At 38.3% G+C, this 20,232-nt stretch overlaps 1 protein-coding gene across 3 annotated transcripts in view; it reads right to left on the reverse strand.

The window, feature by feature from the left end:
* Window positions 1-611: 611 nt before the first annotated feature.
* LOC137244369 (putative sodium-coupled neutral amino acid transporter 11) overlaps window positions 612-20,232 on the reverse strand; it is a 506,082-nt gene continuing 486,461 nt past the window's right edge. For all 3 annotated transcript variants that reach the window (XM_067773289.1, XM_067773290.1, XM_067773288.1), the window contains 3 exons: window positions 1,169-1,360; window positions 788-1,080; window positions 612-729 (listed from right to left, as the gene is read on the reverse strand). In XM_067773289.1, the coding sequence (XP_067629390.1) occupies window positions 808-1,080; window positions 1,169-1,360 (465 nt within the window). In that variant the 3' untranslated portion in view covers window positions 612-729; window positions 788-807. The remainder of the gene's footprint in view (window positions 730-787; window positions 1,081-1,168; window positions 1,361-20,232) is intronic.

Consider the following 20,232-nt stretch of genomic DNA (forward strand, 5'->3'; position numbering starts at 1 on the left):
AAACCAAAGGGTATAAAAGGCGACCGATGTAGAGGCGCTAAAATTCAGTTTGAGTTGAGCTATCAATCAGTTTGATTAAGCACGCGATCTGTCGGCCAATAGTAGAGTTTCATTTGAGTTATCAATCAGTTTGGTTATTAAGCCAGCGACTAGCAAAGTATACGTGTGATTGTGAAGTACTTTAATAAAGGCCATTTTTCCATTCTTCAATATTGGAGTTATTTATTCAACAGTTTAGTGATTCGAACTTAGCAAAAGGGCAAATAAGAGGATTTGCAGCAAATTCGTTACAATAATATTTTGACATATTTGATTATTTCTTTTGTTCAATTGTATGATAACTCATTATTTAGTCAGAATGAGTAGTCAAATTGTATTGATATGTAGGGAAATTCAAAATTTAATCGCCTAAATGCTTAGTGGGATGTTTTCTCATGCTCAAAATATATTGAATTTGATAGGGTGAGATAGGGTGATACCCCCCCCCCCCCCGCAATCGGGGTGATAAAAAATAATAAAATTTTCAGTTAGAAATTAAAGACCGAATTAGTAAATATTTGGATTTTCATTAAAATATAAGTTTATATGTAGATAACTATGCGTTTCTGTTGCTCTTTTAATATATCTTAACACGCTTACAAATCTATTGTATTTCGGCAATTTTTCTGACGGCTATCTTTTTCATATAAAAATTACGTTCATAACATTTTGTGGACCATAATACGTTTGCTGAAATTAAAAAAAAATACCTTAACGCATGCTTAAATTGCTTAGTGTATAAATGTACTTCTCGATAACTTTAATAGCTTAGTTTACTATATTTTTCGTTTCCAAAGTAGTTACATTGATGCGGGTAGCTTCCGTAAACTCCTGTTTACAATAATCCAAAACAACATCTGTACGACAATCACCCATTAGTCCTGGGAGGAGTACAAGAACTCCCAATATAGTAACAGTAGTACCAAAAACCACCAAACCCAATGCAGGTAACTTTTCTCGACTGAACAACGAATGAGGCTCCATTTGTATATAAGCCAAACCAGGAAGTATATAAGCTAGAGGAATGGCCGCCAGTAGACCCTATAATTCCAAAAAATCAATTATGTACATATATTATACAAATGGAAGTATATATTTAAACAGTTAATGCATTTTATTTTTATCGTACATTTAATTCCAATACAGATCCCAAGCAATCTGTTAATGGAGAAATGACAAATGCAGTAAAAACTACAGCCAAAGTTATAGTTTTTGAATATTCATCAATATCAGCACCCTTTTCCAGACTAGGGTCTTTATCCCGCGTTAGCTCGCTGATAGGCTCTTTTAACACAAATCTATGTACTAAGGCACGTACAATCTGAAAATATAATAAAATTTTATATTGTATGTAAGAAAAACATTTCGCGAACTTAGATTAAGAAAGCATTAAACTCGAAAGCACGTTCGAAATATCGTTAGCCCATATACCCTTCAAAATACCAATTTTAGCAAGTCTTTTATATAAAATTAATGCTTACGATAACATAAATATCTTTAATTGTTAACAAATAATAAATTACATGACTGGCAATAAGTAAATAGGTTAATGATTACTAATAATTAATTAGGTCACGCGGTGTGCCTACATTGCATATTGTAACAAATTTAGTGTAATTCTGCTTATTTGCAACCTTCTGCTAACGTTCGAATCACTAAAATCTTGAATAAATAACTTCAATATTCAATAATGCAAAATGGTCTTTATTAGACACTTCTACTTCTCGACAGATAGCGTGCTTAAATCAAACTGATTGCCATGCCTCAGCTGCGCTCTTTTATACTCTGCGATTTCCTCGTTCGCATACTTCTAGGGCTTACTAGAATTTAACTTAGTTACCAGCTATAAAATTACCAGTTATAACTACAGACGCACGTAATAGCTTCTCATATGCGCGTGTATATGCCTACTTTTGTGAGCATCTCAGATAAGATAAATGCATGTGTTTTTGCGCTTCTCTCCGCTGTGTGTACGTACAAATTTGTAGACATAATGATTGATACAAGTGACTGCTTGTTTTATTGTTGTTGTGGCTTTATTTACTTAGTATCAGATTAGTGATGTGAGTATCACTTAGTGGCAGTAATATTCCTCACACTGCCCTCCACCTAAGTCTGATCGTCTCGACAAATCTCACGATCTAACCGCTGCTAGCCTCTAAAAATGAACCACCCTTCTATTTCGTGGTTTTCCAATTGTTTGTATGCGGTAGATGGCATCACTGATCCTCTTCACAACTCTGCACGGGCTTTCCCAACTTCACCAAAATTCGGATGGAACACTTTTCCGCCGGTGAGGGTTGTATATCAGTACCAAATCTCCCTCCAAGAAACCTTCCGAATTATTGTTCTTGTCGTACCTGCGTTTCATCCTACTACTAATTATCCTGGGCCGTTCCCTCACACTCTGTTGTTTGGCCAATGAACTACTTGGTAGGGTTTGCGTTTGACGGATTGGCTTCGCATAATCAGTATCGTGTTGACGTTACACAACAGTAGTGCGCGCTGGCTTGAAACCACCCTTGCATTCTTTCTGGAAAATTCTTTCAGTCATTTTAGTGCGTCCATTAGGGTTTGTCAATCCCAGTAATTTTCTCGCAGATACCTTCGCTTCGATTTGTTTGGCCCATTCATTCCATCAACCTTTGCCCGATTTACTTTCTTTGACTTTTGTGGTCTCTGTTGAATCTCCTCCACCAGCACTCGTTTACTGCTGAACCCTTTCTCCGAACTGAAGTTAAGTGATTAAGTGGTATATTCTGGTTCTTATAGCGCATAACCCTTTTCTGCATATCGATCCTGATGTCATGGTCAACTGAGAAGTCCACTCCCAATATGACTTCATCAACAATCTCCGCCACACCGCATTTGTGTAGAACCATGAACTTCCCAACTAAAACTTCACAGATCACTTCTCCTTGAACTTGGTTATATTCGCCAGTAACCGTACGAAACCTTGCTCAAGGTAATGGTTTTACTTTCCTGTTGGCCAAGTCTGATCGGATTAAGGAATGAGATGCGCCCTTATCTACAGTCAGTACACGCTCCTTGCCATCCACATTTCCTCTGACGGTAAGACTGCTCGAGTTTCTTCCAATTTGCGAGATAGATATCACAGGACATTCAATAGTTGGGGTAAGTTTTCGATATTAACATCTGACTCGCTCTTGCTTATCTCCTCCAGCTTTACGTTTACGGCCAGCCAAGTTGGAACTACCAGGACCGGTACTGCAATGACGTGCAATGTGCCCTGGTTTTCCACACTCAAAACATTTGATTGCACCATTATTCTTCTGTTGCGTTCCTTTTAAAGCTTCCAAAATTGCGTCTACCCACTGTGGCCTTTCTTCTTCCGGCATGCTTTGAAAACTGGCTTACCCAGAAGCGACGCTGTTTCCTGAATCAGAGCATGTGATACCGTTTCTGCGAATGTAGGTTTGCGTATGTCGCTCGCTTCATTTCGACATCCGGTATTCCATTAATAAAGCTCTGAATTTTTACCTTTTCGGTGTATTCCACGGGTGCGTCCGCATTCGCTAAATGTGCCAGCCTTTCAACATCCGAACCAAACTCTTGCAAAGTCTCATTAGCTTTATGGTAACGGTTTTGCAATTCTATTTGATATATCTGTTTCCTGTGTTCGCTTTCGTAACGTCGCTCGACAGCGGCCATCAATGCTTCATAGTTGTTCTGCTCTCCTTCGGGAATCGTCTGTGGGATTTCGGCTGCTGGCCCCTTCAAAGTTACGAATAGAGCTGCAACTTTATCTTCAGTATTCCAGTTGTTCACTGCTGCGGTCTTCTCAAATTGCAGCCTAAAGACCTGGAAAGGAGCAGAACCGTCAAAGGATGGTGTCTTTACCTTTGGATTACTCGCTGAAACTGCTGGGCGTTTTATTGCAACTCCTGCATACGACCTCTCAAAGCTTCTATCTCGGCATCCATTTTGTCCTTGAGCTGTACAATTTTTGTATTCTATGCTTCTAACTGCGAAGACATTTGTGCCACCTGCAGGGCCGTAGAGAGAAAATCCGGGCCCGGAACTAAACAATTTACTGGCCCCCTATAAAAAAGATCCACTAATACATTTGATTAATTTGAATTAATTACGTCTCATCCATGAATCACTATTGATGGATTACATCAAAAAAAAAAATTTTTGCCACATCAACTAAATAAATTTTAATTATTTAATATAGACGGTTCGGATATCAAAGAGTGGCTTTTCTTGCTTTTTGCGCTGCAAATTTTTTATAATAATATCAAAATTTAACTGTCTTGCCAAAACGGATTCAACACAAAGCGTGGCAAGTGCTGAAACTCGCTCTTGAGATGAACACGCTCTATGAAAGTTTTTGATTCTTGAAAGAACGCTGAAGGAACGTTCTGCGCTAGCTACAGTGACAGGTATAGTGCAAAAATACGTAAATCAACAGAAAAGTTGGGGAAAATTGTATACAGGATGAACATAGATGGAATTAGAAATTCCAATGGTGACAGACCTTTATCAAAACTTGCTTCGTAAATGTGTTTCAAGTGAATTATTTCGCATTCTTAGCTTTGGGAAACGTCCGACTTGTATTTTTCGACACAATTTGCTGCAATCGCCCGAACCGTAGTTTCATCAATGTCTTCAAATTACCACAAAAAGGAAAACGTCTCGTTCAAATTTCTCATAGCTGCAAATCGTTCAGTAATGCCAGTGATTACCGAATCGACGATCATCAAGAATGTATTGTTTTTAAAATCAGACTCTGGATCGGCCGTAATCATCTCATTTCCAATATCTTCAAAACGTCTTTTGGGTTTTATTTCTCGAATGACCGGAAACTTTGGCGAGATGTTCAATTTAATAGCAACTGTTTTGCATTCGTTTAAACTTGTTTCCCATTGGTTCCTGATCAACTTCAAATCAACTAATAAGACATATAGATGCCGGGGTGCCCCCCATAAATTCAGAAAACAAAAATTCAGGAACACATATTTTCAGAAAACATTAGTCAGTACCCTTTTTTCAGAAAGACAAAATTCAGAGATCAAAACTCAGAAGTCCAATCTCAGAAGTCAAATTTCAGAATTGAAAATTCAGAACTCAAAATTCAGAAAGTAATCAGACAACAAAAAAAAACATAAAAATTTTCTCAAAATTCAGACACGTTCATTTATTTGGAAGGAATTATGTATAAAATAAAAGTAGTAAAATCTAAAATTTTAAATGAATTCACAATATTAAAAAACGAAGTGTTTTTATTTTATCTAGTGTTTCCGATATGCCTCGCCTCCAGATGAAAATTGTTGCAGTTTTGTTTCTGTTATTGCATCTTAGTTTTTTATTTTATTTATGAAATTAAATATGTTAGCGTGTGTCCCAAACGCACTTCAAATGACGTTGTGCAACCCTTTGATAGAATTATTTGTACGGACTGTGAAGTAAGCACAGTTGATATTGGCCACGTCTTCTTTGAAGTTCACACAGTCTTTTATTCTTTGTTGTATTCGCAAGCTGCCTGATTATTTTCTGAATTCTGACTTCTGAAATTTGACTTCTGAATATTGATTTCTGAATTTTTGTTTCTGAATTTTTACTTCTGAATTTTGGCTTTCTGAAAAAAGGGTACTAACTAATGTTTTCTAAAAAAATGTGTTTCAGAATTTTTGCTTTATGAATTTGTGGGGCGAACCAGATGTCGGACCTCAACCTCTATGGTGGCATCTCTAGCTTGGAGTACGACGTTTCTTTCATTAATGGTGGTCAGTATTTTGAACCAAATTGAAGACAGCAATATACATTCGAACTTGTTGATGTACTTGAGAATGCCGGTAATATCGCCGTATGCTCGTGCAGTCAAATTTAGCTTAAGTAATACGTTTAGTGCTTGTGTTACCCCTAGAACCGAGAGGACTGATTGCCTCAATTTTAGCCGACCACCTAGTGCCTGAAAGACTGTGAAGAAAGCTCGGTAAATTTTTTTGAGGATGTCTCAAATTTTAAGGAAAAGGACTTTTCTAATTATTTTTCACACTTCACTATAGTATTGAAACGAAATGCAGATTTCGTTTCTTTTGAAATTCGGCTTAAAATTGCACATGGAACCACTAAAGGCTCGTTAATTAAACAAGTCTAGTACCTCTAAATCTCGGGCCTCCTCAGAAACCCCGGGCCCGGGGGAACCCCCTCCCCCCTCTCGCCGGGTCTGGACACCTGCAATGATAAGCGCTCCTCTTGTGCTTCCATCTTGGATGTAATCTGTGTCGACATTTCTGAAATACGCGTTTCCTGTGTTTCAATCTTCGATGTTATTTGTGACGACATTTCAGAAAAACGTGCTTCTTGTCGTATCTCCTGTGATTCCAGTTGAGAGTCCATATATGTCTTTTGTTCTTCCAGCTGTGATGAAATTTGTGTTTCCTGTGCTTCAATCTTGGCCGTTATACGGTTCTCCTGCGATTACAGTTGGGGTGCCACTGTTGATGTTTGTGCAGATACTGCAGCCAATATCACGTTCAAGTCTGTGCTGGTAACTGCCTGTGATGTTTCATTTTTCTCTTCAATTTTTGTGGTTGTGTGGTCCCCATCAGGATTAAAGACATCATCGTCCACATTAATTCCTTCCGTCTCCATAGCGTCTCGTAACCGTGCCTGAAGTTCGAGTTTATTGCCGGTTGTTTTCAATCCACGGCTCTCCAACTCCTTCTTCAGTTGCTGGATCCTCAATTCACTCAACTTTGCCATGTCCACGTTGTATTCAAAATCTTCGGAATTTATTCAACAATTCCTCTTCTGACACGAATTTAGTGTAATTCTGCTTATTTGCAACCTTTTGCTAACGTTCGAATCACTAAACTATTGAATAAATAACTTCAATTTTTAATAATGCAAAATGGTGTTTATTAGACTACAATAACATCTCTACTTCTCGACAGATAGCGCGCTTAAATCAAACTGATTGTCATGCCTCAGCTGCGCTCTTTTATACTCTTCGATTTCCTCGTTCGCATACTTCTAGGCGTTTCTAGAATTTAACTTAGTTACCAGCTACAACTACAGATGCACGTTATAGCTTCTCATATGCGCGTGTATATCTGAGTGATACTTGCACAAATGATTGCCTACTTTTGTGGGCATCTCAGATAAGATATATGCATGTGATTGTGCGTTTCTCTCCGCTGCGTGTACGTACATATGTGTAGACATCATTGTTGTTTCGTTTATGTTGATACAAGTGACTGCTTGCTTTATTGTTGTTGTGGCTTTATTTACTTAGTATCAGATTAGTGATGTGAGTATCACTTAGTGTCACTAATATTCGTCACAATATTTTACTATTTTATGCATGTGATTGCGGAATTTAATTTTATTGGTTTTTACTTATTATTACTGGTAGTGTATTATGCTTACGCTTACATTTCTTACCCTTTTGGTGACCCCGACGTGATCCTGCAAACAAGAGTCAGGATCACACAAGAAGACGCACCACCGTCATCAAAGGCTTTCATGACCAAGTTGCTGCTTCACATTGGCACCAACATCAACGAATACAATTATCCTGTAACAAGACACAGGGTCGTATTAGGAAAGGAACCTATAGAACGGCACAAATTCGCGCTATAACCCCATCAATTTTCCATTCTGACCAACGTCATGACCACTTTCGAAGAGCTTGCCGCTGCCCAGCAGAATACGGCAGACGAGATCGAGACCGTTATTCGGAATTTCAAGAAAGACCTGAGTTCAAGAAAAACTCAAGGGTATTATGAAGAACGTCTTCAACGCCTTGAAAATGCGTTGTCGAAATTTGAGAGCACGGACAATCGAATAAGATGTCACAGATCAGTATCTACGCATTTCAGGTATGACGATAAAATACAGGGAACTATTTGAGTCCGAAATGCTGCGAACTTTGAAATCAACAGATATTCAACGGAAGGAAGGCCAAGAAGGTGCATATAAGGAAAGGGAGCGGGAACCACGTGATGACACGCTGAATAAGGTTATTCGAAATCAGAAGGACTTAATACGTACCTTAAGTCGAAAGTAAGGATAAGGCCAATTAAGATCATCCTGAGTCACACTACACTACAAAATTAGCGCTTATTACCAAATATCTGCATGATTTTTATATCAACACGATGTATTATGGCAATCGACCACTAGTGAAGATATCGACGGCTATACACAGGATGTCTACTATGAATTAGAAGACCGAGCGCACAACATCCTCTCTGAATTACAGCAGCACACCGGTAATAACATCACAAGTAGGTTACCCAACCACAACGCAAATGAACAACACCTATTACGGCTGCCAAAAATCTAGATCCCAAAATTCAACGGAAGCTATCTCAATTGGGTAGCTTTCAAGGACCTCTATGTTCAGATGATACACAATTCACCAATGAGCCAGGTCCAAAAAATGTTTTATCTGGCAACGTACTTGTCGGACGAGCCAAAAAATCTGATAAGACACTTGCCGATTTCCACTGAAAATTATGAAATCGCATGGAACCTGTTACTAAACAGATGCGACAACAATGGGCTCATTGTGACGACACTAATGAACAACTTACTATCTCATTCAAAGATAAAGCACGAAACAGCGAAAGCCCTCAAGTGCCTACATGACCTTGCCAAGGAATGCATTCATGGGTTAAAGGCACAGGGGATTCCAGTGGACCAATGGGATGCCATAATAGTGCACTTATTATTAATAAAATTGGGTCATTCCACTGAAACACTGTTTGAACAATCTCTTAATGATAACAAGAGGCTCATAAACGTAAGTGAGCTGCTAAGATTCATAGAACATCGCTTCCAAGCATTGGAAACTCGTGGAAGGACCGTCAAAACTGGCTCGGTAAAGGACAAGGTCAAAACAACGGCAATTGCCTCGACCACTGCTTGTAAGGTTTGTGCATCAGTAGGCCATCCCATATATTACTGTGACAAATTTTTGAAAATGTCACTGAATGAAAGATTACAATGGACCCAAAAGAAGCGGTTGTGTGTCAACTTTAGGACGGACAATCGGAGCAAGGAATGCACGAGATGCTCCTGCTCCAAGTGCATGAAGAAGCATAGTACATTGCTACGTTTGGAGACTTCAATATGTAAGCCACCAAGCATCTCAGAAGAAACACGACACCAGAAGGTACGAACAATTAGGAGTAATAAAGGCTCAACAAGTCCAATCGTAGCGTAAGAAAACCAGCCGCAATCCGACAATCATTACATACTACTAGCAACAGCAAGGATACAGGTGACGGGAAGCAATGGCCGCATCGGCATATTCGGAGCACTACTTGACTCTGGGTCGCAAGTTAATTTAATAACGGAGAGAGTCCTGAATAAACTGTCATTGAGCTAATCACAGTCAACGCTGTGCATTGAAGGAATAGGCCGCAAGATTCGCAATATATCCGGGCGAGTCAGTCAATCAGTTACAGGCAGCTAATCCACCCGAATTGAAGCGTTTGTTCTTCATAATATTGTATCGCCACAGCCCACATCGTCATTCGACACATCAAGTTGAGACATTCCGGAAACAATTCAGCTGGCTGATCCGTGCTTCAACTGAACTGGTAAAATCGACATATTGATTGGAGCTTAGTTTTACCACCAAATCATGTGCTCTCATCAGATAAAACTCAGCAATGAATTACCAATCTTACGGAAGACGCAACTCGGTTGGATCGTTACGGGAAAACTCCAAGAACGTAGTACCACCATGACTACTTGCGCAGTCCTAAGTCAGGGGGATCAAACAACAAACCAACTAATTGAAAAATTTAGGAAAATTAATGATACAATCGATACAGAACAAACAATGTCGCTGAATGGCAAAAGATGTGAGAGCCACTTTATTCAGAATGTAAGAAGGAATGACGAAGGACGATTTATCGTTCACCTACCATTTTCGGAGAATCCGTCAATCCTCGGGAGCTCAAAGGCAGTAGCGTTCAATCGATTTATAGCTCTAGAAAGACGTTTTGATAGTAACGCTCATCTTAGACAAGAGTATAACAAGTTTATGCAGGAGTATGAGTCCCTTGGCCATATGGAAGATATTCGAGAATAAGACACTCCAGAGTCCCACTACGTATTACCTCACCACTGTGTGTTGAAACCGGAAAGCTCTACCACGAAACCACGAGCAGTATTCGATGCATCGGCGAAGACATCTATCGGCTCGTCACTTAATGACATTCTTCACGCTGGGCCAACTGTTCAGAGTGACCTGTTTTCCATTCTGTTGCGTTTTCGAATGCATAAGTATGTCGTCTTTACAGCGGATATTGGAAAAATTTATCAACAAATCCAAGTCATGGATACAGATCAACTATTCCAACTCATCATTTGGAGATATCACAAGGACCAAGATATAAAATATTATCGGCGTAAAACCGGAACCTATGGAACCTCTTCAGCACCGTACCTGGCAAAAAAATGCCTTCAATACCACACAAAACTCTACAAAATATCCTCTAGGAGCTCCAATTTAAGTGATGATTTTTATGTGGACGATTGTCTAAGTGGCGCTAATATTCTAATTGTTGCGCTAGAATCACAACGACAAACAACCTCACTCCTGAAGGAATCTAGGTTTAAACTTCCAAAATGGCGCTAAAATCATCCTCAACTTCTAAGCAGAATACCGCAATAAGATCAAGAAATCAACCTGAATCTGGATGATTCATCAAACTGTTCGATCAAAACACTTGGTTTGATATGGATACCAAAGGCTGATCAGCTGTGCGGACGAGCACAGGAGACAGTCTGCTGGAGGGCGCATCACAAAAAGAGTAGTATGCTCAAACTTTCGAAAATTTTCTACCCATTAGGACTTTTTGGCCCAAAGGCTAAAATATTTTTACAAGAACTGTGGCAATTACCAATCACATGGGATGACGAATTACCCCAAAGTCTTCAAAAAAAATGGAACGACATAGAAGCATTAAATGATATCAAGGTAGATAAGTTTGTGGCGAATCATCACAAGGCAATTTCAACGGAAATTCATACATTTGTCGATGCATCCGAACGTGCCTATGGATTTGCAATCTACATTCGGTCAACATACACCGATAGTACCATAACAACTAGATTTATCTGCTCTAAGTAAAGGATAACACCAATAAAGAAGCAAAAACCCTACCACGATTAGAGCTATGCGCAGAGTAGAGTTTACTAACAAGGTAAAGCGGGATCTACGGCTCCGAGATACACAAAGCTTTTTTTGGACAGATTCCCAAATTGTCTTAGCCTGGATCAACTCATCGGCAACTTCATTTCATACCTTTTTGGCCAATCGAATATCCAAAATCCAACACCTAAGTTTGCTAAATCAATGGAATCACGTCAATTCTAAGGAAACCCCAGCAGACGCAATATCCTGGGGAATTGCACCAGAAAACTTTTCACACCATTCCATATGGTTTTATGGTGCTATATTTCTCTCGGGAAAAACAGGGTGGTCAAAGCCATGATCACAAAGCACGAACATCACATGCGACGAAGAACGTAAGATGAGAAAACGTGTCTTAAACATGACGTCAAAAAAATAAGAGCAAGAATAATCGACATAAAACTAGTGTCACGTCCTTATATACATCATATGCGGCATTCAATAACTTGACTACTATCGGGAAACCTGCTGATATCAAGAAAATATTGGAACCAAATCTTGATTTCGATACCACATTAGAACAATTCACCAATATTCAAAACCGATTTCAATAAACCGCGACTAAATATTAACCACGGACTAATCGAAAAAGTCAATACCATCAAATATTTGGGAATAAAAATAGACGAAAAACTCTATTTCAATGAGCGCGTTGATTTTACAGTGGGAAAAATAGATAAAAAAATATATTTTGCACAAGGAACCTGGAAGCACATTTTATTTACTGCCCGACTATATTTTTCATATTGCGAGATAGTCAGATATACAATCTATAAAAGCAACAGAACCGAGCTATGAGATTCATTCTCAAAAAACGCTTTGACATTCAGAGACATGCTCTCTGCTCTAAATTGGCTAAGCATTAGACAGCAACTTTTTTTTATTTTACTATGAAATTTATTACGAACATAATAGACGGTAATTTGCCTGCGTACTTAAAGAGTAACATGAAATATGTAAAAGATATGCATTCTGTAAATGCTCGTAGTGAAAATAACTTCAACCTACATGCTTATAAAACCGAAGCAGACAAATGTAACTTATATTATAAGGGATTAAAATGCTATAACGAGCTACCTAATGATATCAAATCATATAGTGCCAATATGTAGATTAAAATAAAAATTGTATATTCATTGTAAAACACTACTAATTTAGTACTGTTTAGGCAGGCTTCCATGGCATAAATATAAATGTATGCCTGCTAAGTATTCTGATATGAAACGTCTTCCAAGCACTTTCCCTTTCAAGCTCTCGTGCGCATAGTGCGCATACAATAAAATTCGCCGAAGAACATGCTGCAACGCATCACTCGATCATATCAGTGCATCGCCGTTCGGATATCGCCTTCGTGCTTATTCATAAATGGCCTTCATAACAAAGATAACTGGGATCAAAATAATGTGGGCATGATTCGGAAGTCTGCCACAGGTCAGCACTATACAGTAGTTCATAGATATAACAATAAAGGCAAATACCAAATCTAGCAGGAAGACAGTTAGAAAAGCGGAAAAGGATTTTTTAAAATATGAGTTGGAAAGCTTATACTCGAAGAAGGATGAGATAAATGCCGAGTTATTATCTATCCATTTAAGATTGGCAGGACAACTACCTACGACTGCATTAATGGAATGTTTCGACCGCATTAAGACAGAGGTCGATCAGGAACTACTAAAAAATAAAACCGAAAATTGGACAAGCTGGCAGGACGACGAGAGGGTAACCAAAACCAAAACACTCACCAGTTTCATGACAAGTTCGTTAACCTCACAACAGTGGCCATTACCAAGGAAGAGGCACAACTTCTCGAAAAGGGCCTGAAGCACAATATCATGGACCAGAATACAGTAAGAAAAACGGAGTAAGCGATTGTAGATGCGGAGATCGCAATATCATTGATACCACAGGAAGAACAGGAGCACGCAAGACACATGTGCAGGGAAATCATAAAAAAGGAGGTGAAAGCACAAGAAGGACAAAAACCGAATACAGAGGAGAAAACAATAAAGAATCTACGGCATAAACTAAGGAAAAACAATATTGTCACAACGAAAGCGGACAAAGGAAACACCACTGTGCTAATCGAAAAAGAGCAATATATATCCAAAACCGAGGATCTCATAGAGGAAATGAAATGTCGTAGAATGAGAGAGGATCCCACAGATGAATACCAAAAACAAATCAAAGTTGCTATAAAAAATGCAACAAATATAGTAGATTCTAACATGGCACATAGATTGGTCCAAATGAACCCTTCGGCTCCTCCACTGGTTGCGCTACCAAAAATCCACAAGCCGGACACGCCAATGAGGCCCATCATTAATTTAAAATCGGCACCATGTTACAAACTGTCCAAATATTTAAAAACGATATTGATAGATACTCTGGAGCTAAGGAACGAATATGCTATAGCTAACACAACAGAACTAATAGAGAGACTCGAGACCGTAGAGCTAACAAGAAACAGCAAATTGGTATCTTTTGACATAAAAGATTTATACCCATCTATACCACTATCGGAGACTTTGGACATAGTTAGCTCAACAATAGTTCATAACACAAAAAATAAAGTGAAAAGTATGCAAATCACAAATACGCTAAGAACCACTTTACGTCAAAACTATTTTAAATTTAACAATAAAATATATAGACAAACAAACGGTCTTGGAATGGGAAGCCCCACGTCAGCAATTCTTATGGAAGTGTTCATGCAAAATCTGGAAGAAAAGTACATACAGGAGCTGAAGTCCAAATTAGGCGTGTCATTTTATGCTAGATACGTGGATGACATAATATGCGTTTTAACTACTAATAACGAAGAGCTCGTACTGGAGTACCTCAACAAACAGCACGGCAATATAAAATCTACAATGGAAACCGAAAAAGACGGAGGAATCAACTATCTAGACCTCATGATAAATATTGATAAAGAAGCCAAAAGATTTAACTATGACATATATAGAAAGTCAACGGCCACCGACACAATAATACACAATACCTCAAATCACCCTCAACATCATAAAAATGCAGCATTAAGGCACTTGGTACATAGACTTGAAAGAACACCTCTTACACAAGAGGCATATAAGAAAGAACTTGAGGTCATATATAATATCGCTGCAAACAACGGATATAAAAAAGCACTAGTAGATAAGCTCAGAAGGACAAATGGAGAACCAAAAAGAAATAATGAAAAGGAAAATAATAGCTGGACGACTATGACATATACTGGAAAAGCAACATATAAATTGGCAAACTTCTTTAAAAAATACAACATTAACACAGCATTCAAAACATCGAACAATCTAGGGCGAAAACTAAGAACTAACATTAACTCAGAGGATCCGTTTAGCAGCCACGGCGTATACAAGCTTACCTGCGGATGCCAGCATGGTTACATAGGACATACAGGACGGCAAATAAGAATGAGGTTCAGAGAACATATTAGAGATTACAACAAAAAAATACGGAATCCAAACATTATACCCGAGTCTAACTTCGCGAATCACATGGTCGAGAATGAATGTACCCCAGCAAACATTAATAAAACAGTTAGGGTTCTTCACATACAAGAAAAGGGCCGACGTCTCAACGTACTCGAAAACATGGAAATCTACAAACAGAAAACATTCGACGGTAGAATAATAAACGAACAGATAAACACAATTTCTGACACAATATTCGAGCCTTTAAAAATTGTTTACAGGAAACGACTTAATAACACAGGTACAACAGACAAACATACAACAACAAATAAACACAAAACAATTAACACACCAAAACAAAAAACCGACAAAGAAGGTCAAACGAATAAAATCACAGATTTCTACCTACCCCAGTCAGCCACACAAATCGATTAGTAAACCACCCTCGGTTCTGAACGAACACACAGCACATACACATAACTAAATATACACAAGCATCAATTTGACAATACCTGCTCATATACCTACGAACTATAAATACAGGACAAATGACAACAACAGATCAGAACGAAAATCGACACTGATGATGGCACAACGCCGAAACCGGTTTGTCTCAAAACCAAATTTGACAAGGGATGACGGAAAATCGTTCCAATATACATCATTTATCCACCCTGTCGGAAAATCAACCAAACAAGATAAGTCAGATATAACTAGGTTAGAATTATATGTTAGTCTAGTTAAGATAGTTATATATATATATATATATATATATATATGTATGCATTGTAAATAGATATAAGCTACGCTGTAATAAATAAATAAATAAAATAAATAAATAAGTATTTTCTTGGTGACTAAACAGGTTTAAACAGATATTGTAACCGTGTTGAAAAACCCGCTTGTATGCATGCACGGTTAAAAGTTTGAACCTAAATCTAAAAAAATTTTGTACATGACCAAATCAAATTTTATGAATTAAGCGGGGGCTGCCCTGCCCTTATTACTTTTATATGTATGAAAACATTTTATTTTTAAGCAATTTTTAATTTATGTAATAATTTGGGAAAATTTTCAACAACGTGACATCAGGGCGGACAAGGCGACAGCTGTTTTGATGCCCTTATTGCTTTTATATGTATGAAAACATTTTATTTTTAAGCAATTTTTAATTTATTTAATAATTAATCAGAACGGACAAGGCGACAGCTGTTTCGATTATACCTTGTAAATCTCTTCGCGTTCAGCCAAAATTTGTTTAAAATTTATATTATACCAGTCTTCTCGCAAATGAGTTCGCACACCTGGGTTCCAGTTTTAAACAAGAATGTCTTCCTTCCAGTGCCAGAAAAAGAGAAAAATCTTGTGGGTGGTGGCCGGGTTCCGAAACGACGTGCTCGGGATTGCAGTAATGTGTTCTACATAACGAGGTATTGCATCTGTGTGGCAAAACACACCATAATACCTCACATGCACAACAAAATGTTTTAAAAAAGAATCTTTGACTTGCAATACTTTTCACAAATGAAATTTTTTATTTTTAAATTTTAAGCTCAGTCACCGACTGATACTCATCGTGAGCGGACGTTTTTGCTTTGACTGTGCTTTTCTCTCTCTTCTTTTACTGAAGTTTTTTTTTTTCACTTTCCCGCCAACGTAGAAAAACGTGTGTGATTTATATTCTTTTGATCTCACTTTCGTTGTTTTGTGTAATATATTGGTGGTAAATATAGTGATATAATGGCCCCCGGGCCACCAAACTTGGGGGACAATCGGTACGCCTTGCTTGCCGATAGTCCCAAACCCAAAAGGAAAAAACCGACTTATACACCTATAACCTATCCTAGCCTCCCCCAAAAAAAACAAGAAAACCAAAAATACATCACCATTGCAGCATCCGATCCATCAAAACCTCTTTCGAAATACTCATGCTTTGCCGTGCACAAAGCCATAGAAGGTATAAGCAAAGAAGTTATCTCAATTTCCGAACTACATGACGGTAATCTGCTACTATTAGCGAAAACGCCTGAAATCGCACAAAGATTCATATCTACTAAAAAACTAAGTGGAATATGTGAAGTGAAAGTCAATTTCCAAGATAATCTCAACTTCACTAAGGGAACTATTTTCGCACCGTGCCTCAATGACGTTCCTGACACGAAAATCATCGAAAACATGAAAGACCAAGGAGTTGTTGCTATTTATAAATTCAGGAAATTAGTAAACAATGTCCAAGTACCTACAGGTGTTGTGCTCCTAACTTTCGACCTTTATAGTCTGCCTGAAAAAGTGAATGTTTCTTGGCGCACTGCCCACGTAAGACCACATTTCCCGAACCCCATGAGGTGCAAGTCATGCCAACTTTTAGGGCACAAAATAAAACGATGCAACAACAAGCCTGCTTGTGTTACTTGTAACTTCCCCCCTCACGGAAAAGATGACTGCTCTCGAGTTCTTTGTGCTAATTGTGCTGGCGACCATCCGTCATCTTCAAACACATGCCCACGTTACCTCCAAACAAAAGCAATTCTCAAAATCAAAATAGAGAACAAGTGCACTATGCGCGATGCAATTAACATACATAAAGCTCAAGCACCTTCCCTTCCTAACATCTCCTTCTCACAAGTAGTAAAAGAAAATGATACAAACAAGAAAGCTAGCAACAACGATCAAAATACAAAAAGTACAGCAACATCTTCAAATAAGAATATTAAAAATACAAATTCTAACCAAACCTCAAGTTCAAATAAAGCACAAAGCAATTCCCCGCATATACATCACAATTCAAATCACACACCCAACAATACCACAAACAACGAATCCCTTAGCATCTCCAAAGAGCAATATAATGCCCTCTCTTCTTTCGATTCTTCTTTGAATCACATTCTCAAAAACATTAATACCAACGCTGCATTAGCGAACTCTTCCTATCAACTCATCAGCGACCTCCAATCTCAATCTATCCCCATTCCCTCTTCCTACGAATACCAACCCAACATCTCACTACTAACCCAACCAACAACAGTAATTAACAGCACATCTCTTACTGCAGCAAATGATACTGCAGTACCTCTCACTACAGATAATTCACAAGAAAACTGCATGACCGTCTCTGATGAAGAGTTTTAACTCTCCTCACTTGTCATACTTTTTTCTCTTAACTTTTAAAATGTTTAAAGTTTTACAGTGGAACCTTAACGGGCTCTACAACAATTACACCGAATTATAAATTCTCATTAAAGACCAAACACCAAGTTTTATTGCCTTGCAAGAAACACACATTGCCGCGAATAAAGACGCAGCCGTGCCGCAGAAATACACGGCTTATTTTTCTAACTTGACCCAAAATACCTCTAACAAACAGGGCATAGCTGCTTTAATCAAAAAGGGAATTCCACACAAAGTTGTGCCGATCCACTCAACTATCTCTGTTTTAGCAGTGGAAGTATGCGTTGGCTTTAATATAACAATTATTTGCATATATATCCCGCCTCATCAAAACTTTACATTAGCAGAGTTAAAACATATTTTAAATTCAGTATCCACTCCCATTCTTATAGTGGGGGACTTTAACTCGTGGTCTCCACTCTGGGGCTCAGCACTTACCAGTTCTAGAGGTGCTATCTTAGAGAATCTCATAACTTCAGAAAACTTAATAGTTTTAAATGACAAGTCACCCACACATTTTTCTACGCATAAAACCTTTACGCATGTAGACTTATCTATTTGTTCGGCAACTATTGCCCCAAAGCTTACCTGTCGAACGCTCGACAACTTGTGTGGCAGCGATCACTTCCCAATCGTTACGGAATTAACCACTCCCTGTTCACAAAGTCTTCCCAAAGCATAAGTTTTTAACTCACAAAGCGCACTGGCCCAAGTTCACGGATCTCATAACCACTTCCGTAGCTAATATACCAGCGTCAAGTAACGTTAACGAAGAGGCTGCAAACATTGCTAAAATTATACGTTCCGCGGCCCATCTCTCCATACCGCAAGCCACATATAGGCCGCGTAAAAAAGTGGTGCCCTACTGGTCTCAGGAGTTAGAAAATTTAAGGAACACAAAACAGCAAAACTGGAAAACGTATAAAAGAACGAGATCAGTAGAAAACCTCATATTATACAAACAATCAAACGCAGCTTTTCGCAAGAAATCGAAAGAAGCGAAACGGGATAGTTTCGAAAAGTTAACTTCAGCGATAACACCTAATTCAAGTACTAAGAAAATCTGGTCGGACATAAAAATGCTCACAGGAACTTGTTCCCACACCCCTATCAATTTTATCAGTAGCCAAAACGGTCCAATTTACGACTCTGCGCTAATGGCTGAGCACTTTGCATTCACCTGGTCCGACTACTCACTTGACTCAAATTTTAACGATATATTCGTCAATAAGAAATACGAGACCCTAGGGAACGTATACGATAAGCCTAACGCTCCTACAGCAATCATTGAGTCTGACGTATCTCTTCTAGAATTCGAAGTAACAATTTCCAAACTGAAAGGGAAATCTCCAGGTCTGGATAGAATTTCTTATGAAATGTTAAGAAATCTACCATCTGTGCTTAAACACAGGATAGTAAAGCTTTATAATAATATATTAACGACTGGAGTTTTCCCACAAGCCTGGAAGACAGCCTTAATAGTCCCGATTCCAAAATCAAGTAACCCTTCCACGGAAGTTTTGGACTTTCGACCAATATCTCTAATAAGCTGCATGAGCAAATTATTAGAAAAAATAGTATCGAAACGTATTATGTGGTATATAACGAATAACAGCCTCGTAAGTCCACATCAAGTTGCTTTCAAAGAAGGGCAAGGTACCCCTGATGCCCTATTATACTTTGAAGACTCTTGTGCTGCTGCCTTATCAAACCGTAATCATCTATCAGGATTAAGCCTTGATTTCGAAAAGGCTTTTGATCGCATCGGAGTGCATGTCGTGTTACGTCAATTGAGCAAATGGAACTTCGGTACGAAGCTTTACAACTTTGTAAAATCATTTTTATCGAATCGAAAATTCAAAACAAAAGTAAACAATTCCTATTCAAACGTGCACGATCTGTATAACGGAATACCCCAAGGGTCCCCCTTATCAGTTACTTTATTCACTATTGCTTTCGATGAAATAAGCCAAATTATTTCAGCACATCAGTCTGTCTCGCATATCATGTACGCCGATGACGTTTTGGTTTTTTCCAAGCTGAATAATTTAAATTCTGCACAAAATATTTTTAATGCAATCTTGTCAGATATCGCGAGCTGGTCGCATTGTGCAGGAGCAAACTTATCACTTAACAAGTGCAGAACCTTCCACATTTGCAGAAAACACAAATGTAATAGCCTAAACCTAGTTTATAATAATATCAACATTACAAATGAGTCTAGCATAAGATTCCTAGGTATAATCTTTGACAAGAACTTCACATTTAAGGAACATTGTGTATATTTAAAAAAAAGCTTAGCTGCCAGGTTAAATATAGTTAAGTATTTATCTTCTAAACGGTGTCTAATTCACACGGAAATTCTTATCAATATCACGCGAGCTCTGATCCTTTCTAAAATCGATTATGGATTGCCAG

This window comes from Eurosta solidaginis, chromosome 3 (assembly GCF_040869045.1).
Source record: "Eurosta solidaginis isolate ZX-2024a chromosome 3, ASM4086904v1, whole genome shotgun sequence".
In the NCBI taxonomy this organism is placed as follows: Eukaryota; Metazoa; Arthropoda; class Insecta; order Diptera; family Tephritidae; genus Eurosta; species Eurosta solidaginis.